The sequence below is a fragment of the Lutzomyia longipalpis genome, chromosome 1, assembly GCF_024334085.1.
Source record: "Lutzomyia longipalpis isolate SR_M1_2022 chromosome 1, ASM2433408v1".
In the NCBI taxonomy this organism is placed as follows: domain Eukaryota; kingdom Metazoa; phylum Arthropoda; class Insecta; order Diptera; family Psychodidae; genus Lutzomyia; species Lutzomyia longipalpis.
Genome location: NC_074707.1, coordinates 40,270,841 through 40,287,452, shown reverse-complemented (window position 1 = coordinate 40,287,452; position 16,612 = coordinate 40,270,841). Strand labels below are relative to the sequence as shown.

The following is a 16,612-nucleotide window of genomic DNA, read 5'->3' as shown; positions in this document are numbered from 1 at the left end:
TTTTACCTCAAATTTATTCAGTAAAACTCTAACAATAAATGAAAAGAAGTTATGAAGAAACCAGCGATTTCTTGCTTATCCGTTCTTATAAAAGAACTCACAACAATCAGCCAAAAAACGCTAAAAATCAATTCCAAAAGCTTCCCCGCCAAAAAAACTTTCCGAACTTTTATTTAAATGAAGAACTTTTGCTATTGAAATATAATTCGTGTAATTTTCTGGGGAATTGTATAACATACATAAACAAACACACAAAAAAGTCACCTTCTTCGAAACTTTCCGTTAAAGAATGGAATAAGAAGAGGAAAAAAATCAAAAGCTCTATTTTATGGTCAAATGTAAATTAATGTGCTTTTCCTTTCTCTCTCTTTGCCTTTTTAAGGGCTCGCTGGCGTGAAAATCGTACAATCTTCAACACACCAAACCCACGCCTCATGAATGTGTCCCTGTTGCGTGAGAACAAACTATTGCATGGGCAGGAGAGACGCGGTTCCAGGATGTCGGTGAGGGTACCATCACGCCAGCCTAGTATGGCCTCATTGCGTCCTCACTCACCGAATGCATCTCTAGGTAAGCAAGGTTTGTATTCAAAAGCACACTCATAAAGCACTTATAGCGAACATTTATTCTCATTTGCACAAGAAAAAACACACCCAACTCCCACCTAACATGACCCCCTTCCTGATGGGGGAATAACCACCCAGATACGAGAAGAAAAAAAAAGAATTCTTCTCTTCCCCCAAAAAAACAAGGAGGTGACACAAAGTTTGCTTTATTGAATTTTAAAAAGAAAAAAAGATATAATATCAAATTTTCCTTTTTTTCTTTTCTCTTCCTCATCACTCCCGACCATTTTCGTGGAAATTCATTTTGGGCCAAAAAAAATTTTCTGTTTAAACATTGTTAGAGACCAATAAGAAGGACAAAGGACCATCAAATGCCATCTAAAGAGAGAGATACTTCAACGTCATCGTTGCGAGATATTTCTCAAAATCAACATTTTCTTTCCAAAATTTTTAAATCTTAACGTAGACTTTTTTGTACTCAATTTTATTCTATTTATAATATTCATCAAAAAAAATCTAGAACTGTAGAAAAATATATATATCAGAGATATCTCTCAACTTTTCCAACTCTTCAAAGTCCACAAATAAATAGTAAGTTAATCTTTCAGAGAATTTGGTGTAGTTGTCTAAAAGATTTAATATCAATTTTCAAGGATTTATTGCACCTAAGAAATTTTAATTCTTTTTAAAAATTATTTTTATGTAGATGATTTCTTTAAATAAAGTTAAACTTTTTATTTTTGAAAGTCTTCGGACAATTTTATCATGAAAACTCTTTTTTAAATCATTTCTAATAAATTTACAAAAATTTTCTTAGGTGTAGTAAAACAAACTATAAAAAAAATAGAAAAATCATTGTAAATTTAGCTCTCCTGTGTTTGTCTTCTGATTGATTTGTCTTTCATATGTCTTCTCTCAGTAGGGTTGTGGTGCTAAGTGGGAATGTTAAATATAACAATTAAGTCGTCAATCATATAAAATTCCATCAAAAAAAGCTTTTAAATATATTTTGTATAACTTTTAAGAACTCCTAAATACTCTTTTCAAGAATTTATTAAAAACATCTGAAGAGATAAACAGACTTTATATTCTAGAAATTTCATTCCTTTATCGATATTCTGGGAAGTTCGCGTGAATGCTCCAAAGCTCTTTCATTTTCTTTTGTCTTTTCATTCAAATTTTGTAGAAATAAAAATATTTTATGAGTTGCTCAATGCTCATGTCCCAGGGAATAAAATTCCGGATTCAGCATACACGAAACATCAATCTCCCGTAAAAATTCAATTAACTTTCGAAATTCAGTTATTCATCAATATGATTGAATGAACATCCATTGGATCCCAGTCAAAATAATATTACATTCCCAAATGGCACCACCCTTGTGATACTTTTCCTGTATAACTCAATTAAACTTTGTAGAGAGTGTGGCAAATTAGATGAAGAAATTTATCTGTCTGATGGAGACGCCTGGTGGTTGGCTCTGTCACAAACCGGAAAACGTTATGTAGTTTCTCTCTCTTTTGTTTTTCTTCCTTTTTCCACTTTTCACTGTTTTTCTTTTTATTTGTTTTTCTTTTCCTCATTCTATCAACTTCTTCTCTCACCTTTTCCTGACCAGTTTTCAGACATCACTGGGAATTGTATGTCGCTTTGCATGTCACGAAATTTTTAACTGGCATTTTTCCTAAAACGGAAGTTCATCGTTCACTTAACTTAAATGTCTGTCGACACCCTGTAGTTGCTTAAAGGGGGAAAAAAAAGTAAAATGAAAGGGTGTTGGAAATGCAATTTGGTTGTGATGGGTGAATTTGTGAAAATGTAATGAATATTTTCAGGCTCCCGCCGTGGTTCGCGTGGCAGCAGCAATGCCTCAGCCACGTCCACCAAGTCTAACCGCAGCACCACCAATGCGCCCGCTTCTGCAGCCCACAATAATCAACAACCGGATCTGCGTCAGGTGCAAGCGAGACTTGCCAATAGTACGCCCCCATCCATTGTGGAGAGTGTCACAGTTGAAATAACAGAGCCGAAAGCATGAATATACGAAGTGTCCCATAAATAAATATTTTCGATAGTTAAATATTTAATTGCACCCACACTATACACCAACCGATGCGTTTTCAAATAACCCCTCCCTTAAAAAAAAACTCATACCCTCCATGATCCTCTTTTTGAAAAAAAATAACCGAAAAATACGCCCCCGACGAGGCGTTAAAAAGAGGATCGTTGCGTTTTAACATTTTTGCCCAATAAAATAAATAAATAAAAATAATGATGGTTTAAGAACAAAAAAAAAACAAAGCATAATAAACCTTAACAAAAAAAGATAACCAAATGAGCACAAATTAGGAACAATATATGGTTTGTTGACACAATACTCGAAAAAATGTAAACTAAACTCTATTAAAAAAATAAATTCTGTACAATTGGAAGCAAATGAGCATCCTAAAGCGATTTCTAAAAAAAACCTATTCATATAAAAAGCATTTTCATTGAGCGGAAGTGATGAAATACTAAACATAGCATCGTTCAATGGCACAAAAAATGGATTTATGAAGAGATATTAGATGGTATAAGAATGATAATTAAAAGAAAAACTTTATAAAACGTAAAAAAGCTTTAACGCCACTCTAATCCATAATAAATATAAAAATAAATTTAAAAAAATAACCAAAAACAAAGAATAAATAAACAAAATATATATTTTAACTTTATTTTCGTGATTGTAAATGAAGCATTTTGAATGTGAATTTTAATTTCTCCTTCTGAAAAAAAAACTGCTTCTTTAGGAAGAATTTGCTGTGTTTAGCCCAAGGTTTTAGCCAATTGTAAGAACTGCGATGTTCTTGTGCGCGATGAAAGTACAGTAAAGTGATAAAAAAAGAACTTAAGAGAAGCTTTCAACTCTAAAAAAAAACTTTTGCAATTCTTTATAGGGACCATGTTAGTTGCATTAAAAATTTTTTCCAACAAAAAAGTGCTACACATTTAAAAAATAAAAAATACTAATTAAATAAAATGAAGACAAAGTGTTTTCTAAATAAACAAGAAAATTCACCATCCTGTATGAATGCACGAGTGACAATTAAATCGCAGAGAAAAAAACTTTTAAAAAAATAATGAAGAAAAATCTTGGTGTTATTTATACAAATGCTAAAATAAATCATTTAATAAAAATGAAAAGGATAAAATGTGTGCAGATATAAATCCTTGGAAAATCTAAATATACGTATAATTGTAAATTTTATTTAAAAATAAAAATGAAAACGCGAAGAAAACCTACACAATGCTTATTTAACAAAAGCAAACAATAAAGGAAATACAAAAAAGCAAATTTAAAAAAGTCCAGAAAACAATAAATATTAACAAAAAAACATAAATAAATTGAGGAAAACAATTAAAAAGAAAATAAAAAATACAGAGATAGTTCAATAATAATTGTAAAGCTTGATTTGAGAGGACAAATCCCGAAAATTAACTCAATATCGTGTCCATTTCACGCTTTTTGCAACTTTATATTGACAAAAACTCATGTTTGACCATGCTCAATGGACACGCGCCGCAAATGGAAATTCTTATTAGACTAAAAATTCATTTCATATACATATTTACTATCACTAATATTTAGTTATGGTACATTTTGCCTCGGTATGACATCATAATTAATATTTATGCCCCCCCAAAAAAAATATTCGTGATATTGTGACGTTAAGCGGAAGTACTACTTTAAAGTGAGCGAGAAAACACGATGGATCTATAAAAATAATTAAATGTATATTAAGAAAAAAATGAAGAACAATTTCTTAAAAAATGTAAACAAAGCGGTATTTTTTCATAAATTTTTCACACTATGTGGAAGTTAAATTATCCTTAAAATACTGAGAGATGGAGAAAAAGTATTTCTTGCAGAGATTTTGGTAAATTTTTCAAAGGAAATTTTGAAAAATTAATAGTTCGTGACGTTTTGAAAATTCTCTGATTAAAAAGATTTTAGATAAAAAAATTAAAAAAACTAAGGCTTCCATGAAACTTTAAGCATATATTTTTAGTTCTTCTAGTTATATTTTATGCTAGAAACTACCTGCCAATTTTTCTTTTAAAGAATTTTCTTTAATGTCAAAGAAATAAAAAAAATGCAAACTTAAAAACATATTTGGCCTAAAAAAGCTGTGAAGCTTTGTGCTTCTTGAAAGCTTACAAATCCTGAGAATCTTTAGAAGCTTTTCAAAGGATAAAAAAATATGAAGAAAATTAGCTAAGAAATTAATTATCAGAACTCCTAAAAATAAATTTTAATTAAAATCTTTGCCCAAGTTTCCGATTAAATCAAACCAAAATGGTTTAAAAAATTTATAAACTTGTTTTTTTTTCTTTATTGATTTTGAAAATATTTTTCAATAGTTCAACGATAAATAAATAGTTTTTCTTTATGAAGATTTCAAAACAAATCGACAGTCTAAAAAAAAGATTCTGAACAAAATAATTTTGGAACTAAAGTAATTTAATTACCAATATTAATTAAAAAAAAAACTTTCTAAATAGAAAGATCCTCTTTCTAAATAAGAATTAAAACTAAAATGAATTAGAGAATTAAATGAAAAAGCAGACAAACACGAAACAAACTCAAAATTCCTTTTTAAAAATTCACCAAAACGTTTTGCAATAAGTTTATGATTAAATAATAAAGTAAATCTCTATTAATTATGTAAAAGATAACTTGCTGCATTGCTGAACAAGAAAACAAACAGCAGCGTGTGGGAACCATAGTGAGAAAAAGCACTAAAAATCGAGATTCTTAATAAGACTTCAACGTCAAACAACAAGTCCAAAAAAATCCAGAAAATTTTGGACTTGATGAGCGGCCTCCTTATAAAACTTTAAATCATATACAAAACTTACCAGAAACTATCGACTTTAATTATTTCCAATATATTTCTAGCATGTAGCCATATGCCTTCATTTGATGAGGGAAAAAAACAATCTTTGCTATATATTTGAGGTAGAGAAATGATATTGGAGTGAAACTTTATACAATTACCAAATAAATAAAATAAAGCTTAAGAAAATTTTTAAATTTACTTTAGTAATAAAAGATAAAAGAAAATCTTCTAAAACGTGCGAGAGAGTAAGTAAAGTAGGATTTTTTCCGTAAATAGAGGCACATAAATTAGCTTAAAAGAACAATAGAATATATTCATAATTTTGTAGATTTAAGGGTGTGATTAACCACAAAATATAATAATAGATTTAGATGTGAAATTAATTTTGAGAAAATCCTCACAACACATTTTAAAAGAAATTCGTTATAAAGGCACCAAAATGATGCTTATTACAGACACCAATTTGTTCGTCACAGAGAAAAGAACCCGCAAAAGTAATTACGGAGAAAGTTCTCTAAAATTAATTCAAGCACAACAATCCTTAATCCTTTTAGACATTTAATTAATGAATTATAGAAAATATATTAAAAAAAAATAAAGTTAGAGGATTAAGAAGAAATTTTTAACCCATTCTTGAAAGTCACAGAACAGCATTAGGAAAGGATATTAGACGGGATGGAAAGGATACAAAGGAAGTAGGCATTCCATAGTCTCGGGCAAAAATACTGGAAGCTAATTTTTTCTTGACACTATGAATGATAAAAATTAATGGAAAAGGTTCCAAAAGACACATTAAAACTGTCTCGAAAGTTGCGACAATGGCATGAAGTTTAAGCTCAAGCGGGAAACACGAAAATTTAATTTAAAAGAAAATCCACATAAGAAATATTTAGATTATAAAGCAAAAAAAACTATAGAATTAGTGGAATTAGTGTGTATTTTATCTTTAAAAAAATATCTTTTATTCTCAAGTGAACCATACTCACAAACATTCCATTGGAACACGCATTTTATGCCCCAAATTAGCTTTGGTCGTTTCATTAACAAACAAAAAACATCATCTTACTAAGGAAAAAAACCCCTAAAAACATTTATCACATAAGAAAAAGTTATTGAAGGGAAATTTACATGATTTTTCGTGCTTTAGTTGTGTGCTCAAAATATGGAATAAAAAATGAAGCTGAACTGTGAAGAAATTTTTCTACAATAAATGACAAAAAAAATGAAATCTATCGTATAACGAAAATATTCTTCTTTAAAAGCAAGAAATCTTGCTTCTCCTTACACAGAAGTTATTATGCGCATTGTTAGAGGTATTATAAAATCAAAAAAAAAACTAGTATGTAGTGGAAATATATAATTACAAAATATAATTGCGTTGTATTGAATGATTTACGAAGAAGAAAGAAAATAGATAACTTAGGGAAAGAGCTTTTAGAAAAGGATTCTTCATTCCCAGCATAGAATTATGCTGAGGAAGAATCAAGAAATTGCATTGAATTTATGACTTTTGAAATCAATTTTTAATAGAAATTTAAATCAAAAATAATTTCTGAGAGCAGTCAGAGCCATCTTTTGTTAAATGTAAAGTTTTCTTTGACTACTAATGCCCTCTGTTGAGAATTTTGCTTTAAGAAAATCGCTATAATTAACGATCCATTAACTACCAACAATTTATCTTATCATTTCTTCGCAAATTTTTATAAAGACAAATAATTTAAAACATAAAATTTTCTTTATGTATAAAAAACATTCTAAAAAGTCATAAATAAAATAGCAATTAGCTGCCTGTCGCATTAATAGAAATAAAAATTAAGCAAGCATTAAAACATAAATAGCTGGGTAGACAAGAAAAATGAAGAAAACGATTGAAAAACCTATCTGATGGTAAATTAAGCCAATTTGTAGTGTTGATTCTTGAAAATTCTATATATACGCCATTTCTATAAAATAGCAAGAAAATATAAAGAAAAATCACACCTCACGATGATGGATGACATCAAAGATAAAACTTCTGTATCACTTTACAATTATACTTGAACTTTTAATAAAACATTTACTTTACATACTTAAAAAAAATGAGAATCATTTTATTCAAGATATGCAAAAATGGTGGTACAATTTGTTCTTTAAATTCTTTTGATCTTTGGTGGGCTTACCGGTGCCTTTTATTCAGATTTCTCCTTCTGTCCCTTTAGGAAAGCCTCTTCAGCCACCTGAGCTAGAAGGTTAGCCGTGGCAGCTCCTGTTTGATCCACAAGTGATCTTAAGTGTCCTTCTTCATTCTTTAAAAGCTCATGAGGAGCTCCAAACTCCACAACACGTCCTGCATCCACCACCAACACACGATCACTATCCATGACTGTGTGCAGCCTGTGGGCAATCGTGAGTACCGTGCAGTGAGCAAAACGCGTTCTAATCGTCGTCTGGATGAGTCGATCGGTTTCAGGATCAACATTTGCTGTTGCCTCATCGAGAACGAGGATGCGATTGTCCCGGAGAATGGCTCTTGCCAGGCAGACAAGTTGCCTCTGTCCCATACTGAAGTTTGATCCTCCATCTCCCATTTTTGAATCAATCCCACCCGCTAGACCGGCTACAACTTCCTTCAACTCAACCCCCTCGAGGGCGTTCCAAATCTCTGCATCTTTGCGCTCCCCGAATGGGTCAAGATTGGAACGTAGAGATCCTGAGAAAAGGATTGGATCCTGTGGAATAATGGAGATTTTGCTACGGAGATCATGCAAGCCCAATATTTGCGTATCAATGCCATCAATTTCAATTTTTCCTTCAATCGGAGCCAAGCGGAACAACGCCTGGATCATTGAGGACTTTCCTGCTCCTGTTCTTCCAACAATTCCTATTTTTTCCTGAAAAATAAATCAGTCAATAGTTTAATTACCAAAAGCATAGTTTTTGCTGCTCACTCACCCCAGCTTTGATTGAAAAGTTCAAATCCTTGAGGATTGTCTCCCCATCATCTGAATACTTGAGCGATAGATCCTTAAACTCAACAACTCCCTCACTTGGCCACTCTTTTATCGGTTTATTCTTCGGTTCTGTCTCCAGGGAAGGTTCAGAGGGCAATTTTGAATACTGAATCACCCGCTCAACGGAAATCATTTGATTCTCAAGTTCAGCTGTTTGCTGCATCCCCCACATGCATGTCCCTATGAGATTCACAACCTGCGTAATTGCCAGGCCAACATTTCCACCCATAACATCTGCATTGAAATAAAGAAACAACAAAAGACACGTTGAGCGAAGGAATTCAATAAAACGCTTCGAGGGAGAGAAAAATTTAATTACAAACCACTATCAAGGATGAGGAAGCTGAGGACAACGAAAGCAATGTAGAGAACACAAGCCAAGTCGAGCCACACGGTGAATGACTGAGAGCATGCCAGGAACATGTACCAAGCGGAGGAATTAAAGTCATTGTGGTAGTAAAATTCCCCCTCGAGCACCTTCTCAGCTTTCAAAGCTCGAATCGTTGAGAGTCCCTGAATGGTGAAGTTCATGTGCGCATAGACGGGACTTCGAGCTGCAAGGGCATCAGTAAATTGCTCATCAAGTTAATTTTCTTTTGATATTTGATGCGTTGTCATTGATAGAGAAAATTTTCAAAGAACTCTACTTTATAAAAATTAATTAGCTGTGCTCAAGAAGACAAAGTTCTTATAGTTAAAGAGAGCTTGCTTGAAATAATTACCACAAATTCACTTTTTGAGGAGCTTGTAAAATTAAAGGGATACTCAAAGAGATAATTGAAAGCTCATACTAATTATAATAGAATTAATTAATACCACAGGGTGTGCAAAAATGACTGATATTATATTTAAATGATTTTTGAAACTTATTTTTTTATACTTTAGGCAAAAAAACTGTTGAAAGAACGAGAAAGAATTGAAGAATAATTATTAAACGTTGCCCAACAGATTTATAGAATTTTACAATATAAAAAAATTCTAATTAAAACACGAGGATAATTGTCTTCATAAAACAATTTAAAAAAAATTTCTAATTTTTATTAAAATTTTGTTTTAAATTATTTTAAAGCTCTAAAAATTTATAAAACAAAATTGAATCATTATTCCTATATCCTTTCTGAAGTTTTGTGTCCTTCTAACGTAATTAAAATATTATTTTTATATAAGCAAAATTCCATTCAATTTGCACACTTTTAGGCGTAAGTTGATAGTAGATAATTCCTTTTAAAACTTCTTTTAAAATTTATTTCTTTTCTTATGCAAGATTCATGCCCAAAATTCTTTTTAAACATTAGAAGTAATTTCAACTTAAAAACAGTTTTTTTTAATTTAATAAATTTTCACATATCCTGTTAAAGGATAATAGAAAAAAAATAGAGAAGAGACTCACAATTTGCCTCTAATCGCTTAACGCTCCTTCCTGTTGTAATGTATATCCTCCTGATGATATAAAGGAGCAATCCAACTGCAATGGTGGGAAGAAGCAACCTGTAATCCACCACAAGGACAATCCCAACAATGCCAATAATTTCCAGGAAGCACTAAAAGGGAAAAAATATTAAAATAATGAAATAATTTCTTGGAGGCATTTATTCGAAGATTCAGAAACTTACAATGATGGTATCAATGAGACTAATCGGGAGATCCTTGTCAATATTTCCAATATCCTTGGAGAATCTATTGAGTATCCTTCCGGAGGAATTTGTATGATAGAAATGCATTTTTGACCGCGTAATGCCCCTAAAGAGGCGATCGTGGAGCCTAATGGATGCCATGAGGCACATTTTGAAGAACATGAAATTCCTCTGAATCACGAGGTACGTCAGGATTCCCATAAGGACACCGTATATGATCTGATACTGCCTCCTTGTTGCGGCTTCGTAGTCTGGTGAGACGATTGTCAGGAGCTCCGTGACATTCCCGAGGGATTCCAAGTAGGAAAAGAGTGTGTCTGTGAGGTTGAATCCCGTTGTGTTGAGGAGATTCAAGGATTCCTCCCAGTTCACCCACTGAGCTACGAAGTAATCTGTCCCAGTGAGGGCAAGCTGGGTGAGGATGAAGAGACAAATTGTGACCGCAATGATGCATTTGTTCTGGATGAATTTGAAGAAAGCCAGGTAGACTGACCACTTCACAGACCCGATGATTTGTTCCTCCCTCTCTTCCTCCAGTAAATTGTCATCCTTGGATTCATAGTCAATTTGGGAGGGGAAAGTGTTGAGCTTTCTCTCACCTGTTGGTGATTGTGGCTCTTGGCTCTCGTCCGGAGAATGAGCGAGGAAGCTTTCGAGATTACTTCTGCGTATCTCATCGTAGGATCCCTGCATCTCAACCCTTCCGCCGCTGAGAAGAACAATATGACCAATATCCTTGAGGTACTGCAGCTGATGCGTCACGAGGATTACGATTTTGTCAGCAAGGAAGCGTCGGATGCATCGCTCGAAGATGTGCTTCCCTACTTGGGTATCCACAGCGGATAGAGGATCATCCAGGAGGTAGATGTCAGCTCGTCTGTAGATTGCCCTGGCTAAGCTGACTCGTGCCTTCTGGCCACCACTTAAACTCACCCCACGCTCCCCTACAAGAGTGGCATCCCCATAGGGCCAAAGTTCGAGATCCCTCTCAAGTGCACAAACCTTGAGAACTTCATGATATCGCTTCTCATCGTACTCCTCCACAAATACAATATTCTGCTTAATACTGCTCTCAAACAGCCATGGTTCCTGGGCTGCATAGCTAATTGTTCCATTGACTTCAATTGAACCCTCATCGAGGCTCAATTCCCCAATAATTGAGTAGAGAATTGTGGATTTTCCAGCCCCAACTTGTCCAACAATACAACAAAGCTCACCATCAGCCACAGAGAGATCCACAGAATCAATTCCTTGGCGGGATTCATTATCCTCAGCTCCCCAAAGGGCTGTAACATTCCTCATGTGAACACTTTTCTCACTTGAAGATTCATTAACAATCCTCCCAGGACTTTCAGGTGCTTTGGAGTGAATTTCTTTCCCCGAAATCCCTCCATTGGGCACACAAAGCTCCTCATTTACACTCCCGGACTTTTCCGGAGGTGGTCGCTTTTTATCCTCATCAATGAGCAAAAATTCTTGGATTCTCTTCGCGGAAACATACATCTCAGCCACTACTGTTAGTGCTCGTGGCCAGAAGTGTACCATTGATTCATTGAGAGACATGAAGAAGGAATACACGACAAAGACTTTCCTGGCAGTGAAGACATTCCCAAAGGATATGTACGTCATGAGGGCAATAAATCGGGAGAAGTGGGAGATGAGTATAAAGGAATAATTCGAGGCATCAATGTAGGATGTCCCACGGATTGCATTAATCTCTTTCCGGCGTACCTTGTCCACAAGAGCTGAGAAGGATTTCTCCCACGTATACATCTTTATCACCTGAATCCCGTGGATAATTTCATTCATAAACCGCACACGTTTATCCGTCCTCTTGGCAGTGAGAAAGCGAAATTTGGCTGCCATCTTTGCCAGCCACATTTGAAGGGGAATAAAGGCCAGCAGGAAGGCCATCCCGATGAGTCCAGCAACACCAATTTCCCTGTACAGAAAGTACCCAATGAGGATGACCTCAAAGGGTCCTTTGTAGAGATCATGAATTGACGAGAGAGCCACATCAAACTCCCCAACATCGTTTGACATGAGATTAATCACCTGCCCATTGAGACCACTAAAGGCAGCACACTTGGACAGTCGCAGGATCTTCTTGTAGATCAGCGCTGTACTCCCCAGACGCATTTTCATACCCACCTGATCCAGGTAAAGGATATACGCGTGAAACATTAGAACAGGAATAAGACTGGACAGAATTATTCCAGCTGCATAGAGGTACGCATCATTGCGTGAGATTCCCTCCTGTTCAGGTGAGAAGTAAGTAACTAATCCGCCCATACAGAGTGGCTGAACAATTCTGCAAAAATTTCACATTTTCAGCAAAAGAAATTCACCAAAAATGCCCCCAGAATTCCAAGGATTTACCTCAACCCTGATTCCGTGAAGGAACACAGAAGCCCATATGCCATCACCTGCTTCCCATAGGCACGGGCAAGGATTTTTAAATAATTCGGAGATTTAACTGTGGACTCCTCACCCCAAAGCCGTGAGAATTTCTCCGAGATATTTTCACATTTGTGCTCTGGGAGTGTTTCATAAACATCCTCCTCCTCAATTGGTCTTTTCATTCCTGTTTTGTATAAATCCTTCAACCACCTGCGAAAGGATTAGGGAATTCAATCAGAATTTTCGGCGCGGAAATTCCCTCAAAAACAAAAAAACGGATTTGGAGAGACACGCGGAAGGGAGCTTTAAAAAGCTTTCAAAAGTTCTTCTAATCGGATCGCGCAAAAATCCTTTCTTGAATTGCCCGGAATAATAATTAAAATTCTAATTGCTTTTCTCTCACTGAAAACATGTTGAATATAAGGTGGGTATTTAGGTATAGATAAATCTCTTCCCTATTTAGTAAAGATAAAACGGAAAGCTTTAAAGGTTTTTAGTCTACTTTAAGGCACAATTTGAAACAAATTTAAATAAATGATAAAAGCATCAAGAGATTGATAAGAAAATTATTCCTTTTCAAATGAAATGAGCAAAAAGGACTAACTACATTGCTCTGAGTAAATAGGCCTCCTAAAAACCTAAATTTAGGTCATTTAATTATTTACAGAGAATTAGGGGTAGATTATGATAAAAATCTTATCTTTTCTAACAACTTGAACGTTTGTTGTTAGATTTTGATAGATTGAGTTTTTAACTCGTTCTATAAAAGAAAAGCAAAGAATGAGTTGTTCCAGAAAACAGTCAGAAAGAACTTTCAACTTTAACTTTTAACTTTAAAGCATAGTTAAAGAAAGAAATAAAATATCAAAGTCTTATATAAGATTTTTCCCAGAATACCAAAAATCTTATAACTGACGAATTATAAGGAAAGGAAAGAAAAGATTTTTTGTCAGAATCTACTCCTTGTTCTCGAGGTCTGATTTAGATAATTCATTGAGATAAAAATGAGAATATTTTAAAATGTCCTTGTCCTAGTTTTATCATAAAAATTCTATCGATTAATAATTTTAAAAAAATTTATAATTTTAAATTTTTAAATAAGTTGATAAAATTAATAATTCAATTTCTTTAATAAAATTCAATTCAATGATTAATTTTATTTGGTTATTTTTTTAATAAAAAAAATGATAAAACGACCTTAACCTGCTGGCCGCCAAGACCTTGGAGCTTCCTTAGAGCGCCAAGGTGGGGTCGTTGAACGACCCCAAGAAGGAAGTCGATTTTCTCATAAACTATAAAACCGGGAACTGTCGGGTCACTACCTTTAGACTCCTTATATAGTCCTCTTGCCCCTTGCATCACAAATTCGCCACCCGGAAACACGCAGAAGAAGATATTAGGAAAAAACATTTTTCACTCATTTTTCACACTTTCTTCTTGAGAAAGCCACGAAGTTGACTGCAACTGCTATTTTTTTTTTTCACTACTTCCCCACATTCCCCTCACTTCCCGCACCGTGATAAATGGCAATATTTCTCGAATATTCTTTATTGTTTTGCACATTTATATGCTTATGATTATGTTTTATGTTGTTTATGTTACTTATTCGCGATAATTCTGACACTGAGATGGTAAAGTGAGAAAAAACACAACCCTTCAATCCCCTTCAACCATATGATTTATGATGTGACTAACTTCATTCTAAGAAATTTTCCGCAGCATGGCCGTTACACAAATTTTTGAATTCCCTTCTTCTACATTTTCCTTAATAACTTTTCTTGTGGTGGACGGATTGAGCTGAAATTTTTACACAACCTCCTCAGATAACCAAAGAACTTATTTCCAAAAGATGGGAATGGTATCTTTTATATTTATTAAGTTATAGCACGAAATATAGGGCTGGGGTTGTTCAACGACCCCGCTTGGCGGCCTAGAGGTTAAAAAAAACGATCAATATCTGAACATTCAGGTGTGATTTATTTGGAAGTTGTGACTAATATTTTCACCTGGGCAATTAATTAATTCATTCGCACCTGAGTATGTCTCACTCAGAAATACGATAACAGGTATTTTACTACACCTTCCGCGTGTTTCCACCCACACACCAAATTTACCGAAAGAGAAAAAGAGAGGAAAAACTCACCAAAAGGCCCTCTTGGAAAGGAACGAGGCATCCTCAACAGGATTCCTCGCTCTGTTATTCCTAATACTTGAACTCTTCAGCATTTTTTAATCACTAAAAATTTGCACTAAAACTTAACAAAAAAGCTAATTAAAACACTTAATTATCACAAGAAAATTTGAGAGAAAACTTATTTCGCAGTGATAAAGTCAAGGCGTTTTGTACTATAGAACTTTTTCTTTCTAACTTAGCGTTCACGAGTGGAAACTTTCCCACACTGATAACGAAGATATCGAGAGATTATTTTACACCGTCTACGTCTCACTGATTTCTCTTGAGGTCGTCATCTTTGCAAAATTCTTTTACTTATCCTACACACACCTCGCTGTGCGAATCAGCTGGTTTACGCGGAGACTTGTATGAAATGAATGACTGAGAATGGAGCAGAGTTGGGTATTTAAAGCTTCTGCCCCACTATTGGCGTACACGGCACACAGACACCCAACAATGGGGCACAAAGTTGGGGAAATTCTTTGATGTGTTGGTGGAAATGTTGAGTTTCACAACTTTACGCAAAATTCAATAAAATTAAAAGAATTAATGGGGAAGGTCAAAGGACACGCTTTAATGATATTTCTGAAGAATTTGGTAAATTTAGACCAATTTTTAATTGAGTATTTTCAGTGGAAAATCAATTTAATTGATCCACCTGCAAGCTTTTTTTTCTGACGCATGTGCTTTTTGAGGGGAATAACCGGCAAAATACAATCACACAACTCTAAAAGAACTCGTGCGTTTGCTGGACAAAAATAAAACAAATATTTTGGCGCGATATGAATGACGCCCTCGAAAGCAAAGAGAGGGGAGATCTAGAAGAGAATTTCACAAGTTGGTTCTTCTGATAAAATAATTTTTTGTTTGTTAGAATGTCTAGAAATTGGCTGAGAAGGAATGGGGTAAGAATTATGGGAACTAATACGAACAAATTGCCCATAAATGCTTTTAAAAAAATCAGTCATGAATTGGAATGATAAGCTTAATTAATTTTCTAAGAAATAATTTAAATATTAGTTTCAATTGATAATTTAAAAAAAAAAATGAAAAAATTAAGTAAAAAGTTCTTTGAGAAATTCTCAAGAGAAAGACCATATTCGGAGTAAAAAATCTTTTACTTTTATTTTATGAACTTTTATCGTAAAAGTCGTCAAACGAATCTATTATAAGTTAAAAAAATATTTTACGCAGAATACCAATTTCTTTAGGTATAATAAATTATTTTTTTATAATTCTTTATCGGTAGGGGAGACCGGGGTAAAAAAAATTAATTTGCATAAATCCTTATCTGCAGGATTCCCCAAGGACAAGAGAATTCCCTCAATAGGTCATTCTTATAGGAAATTTCCTGGCCTACAACTTTGTCTCAGACCACTTTTCTCTATCTCCCCGGGAAATATGAGTTTTCGAGCTTTTCCTAGACCTTTCCGCTTCTGACTTTTTTTAAACGCGGCGGGTAAATATAGTCACCAGTTGGCTAAATAAAGTCGGTCGAATTTTCCGACATTTCCAAAGATTTTCCACCTGAGAGATTGATAGTAGTTGATAGCTAAACTTCTCACCTTTTGATCCGCGACAAGGAATTTCACTTTTATACGCACTAAAACAGAGAATTTTGCGATTTTCTCAATCACGTCATTTTGCAACAAATGGATAGAAAATATGTATGTCAAAAATTTCAAACTCCCGTATGATTTACATGGGTTGACCCGATCTACCCCAAGGGGTGTGTTTTGATTCAAAAAATTGTAGAGAAAAATCATTAAAAGTTATTGAAGAATACACCTTGGCAACGTTTTCTGAAGTAACCCAGCTAGTGAGAAAAATTATCAGATTGGAAAATTGCTGAAGGAAAACTTCGGAAAACTCGTTTTTCCCAATACGCAATAGTTTGGGAAATGGGCCAAAAATTTATTTTCTTTTTTAACTCCCAAAGTACTGATCACATAACCTCCAAATAACTGTC

General features: G+C 34.1%; 3 protein-coding genes across 7 annotated transcripts in view; 2 read left to right on the top strand and 1 right to left on the bottom strand.

The window, feature by feature from the left end:
• Window positions 1-6,654, top strand: part of LOC129787346 (uncharacterized) — a 58,807-nt gene extending 52,153 nt beyond the window's left edge. The window contains exons 6-8 of one of the 4 annotated variants that reach the window (XR_008750221.1): window positions 383-570; window positions 908-1,157; window positions 2,402-2,506. Coding sequence is in view for 2 of the 4 variants with exons in the window: in XM_055822883.1 (XP_055678858.1) it covers window positions 383-579; window positions 2,402-2,604 (400 nt within the window). In the remaining 2 variants the exon portion in view is untranslated. Of the gene's footprint in view, window positions 1-382; window positions 580-907; window positions 1,158-2,401 lie in introns of all 4 variants that reach the window. The other 3 variants (XR_008750220.1, XM_055822884.1, XM_055822883.1) reach the window with 3 other exon arrangements.
• Window positions 1-16,612, top strand: part of LOC129787307 (DNA-binding protein RFX2) — an 865,065-nt gene that overhangs the window by 148,337 nt on the left and 700,116 nt on the right. The gene's annotated exons all lie outside the window — the stretch shown is intronic.
• On the bottom strand, window positions 7,507-15,025 carry LOC129787302 (ATP-binding cassette sub-family C member 4-like). Its single transcript, XM_055822787.1, has 7 exons — window positions 14,614-15,025; window positions 12,450-12,680; window positions 10,050-12,381; window positions 9,827-9,977; window positions 8,760-8,990; window positions 8,378-8,670; window positions 7,507-8,316 (listed from the first exon to the last, which is right to left on the bottom strand). Exons 1-7 carry the CDS (start codon window positions 14,694-14,696, stop codon window positions 7,615-7,617), a joined length of 4,023 nt encoding a protein of 1,340 aa, XP_055678762.1. The 5' UTR covers window positions 14,697-15,025; the 3' UTR covers window positions 7,507-7,614.

Bases quoted from the DNA above. Each gene is read 5' to 3' on its own strand.
- LOC129787302 (XM_055822787.1), bottom strand. From the start codon at position 14,696: ATGCTGAAGAGTTCAAGTATTAGGAATAACAGAGCGAGGAATCCTGTT. The intron at 8,991-9,826 runs GTGAGTCTCTTC...ATGCCCTTGCAG, and splicing joins TAAGCGATTAGAGGCAAATT to CTCGAAGTCCCGTCTATGCG. The intron at 8,671-8,759 runs GTTTGTAATTAA...ATTTCAATGCAG, and splicing joins CTTCCTCATCCTTGATAGTG to ATGTTATGGGTGGAAATGTT.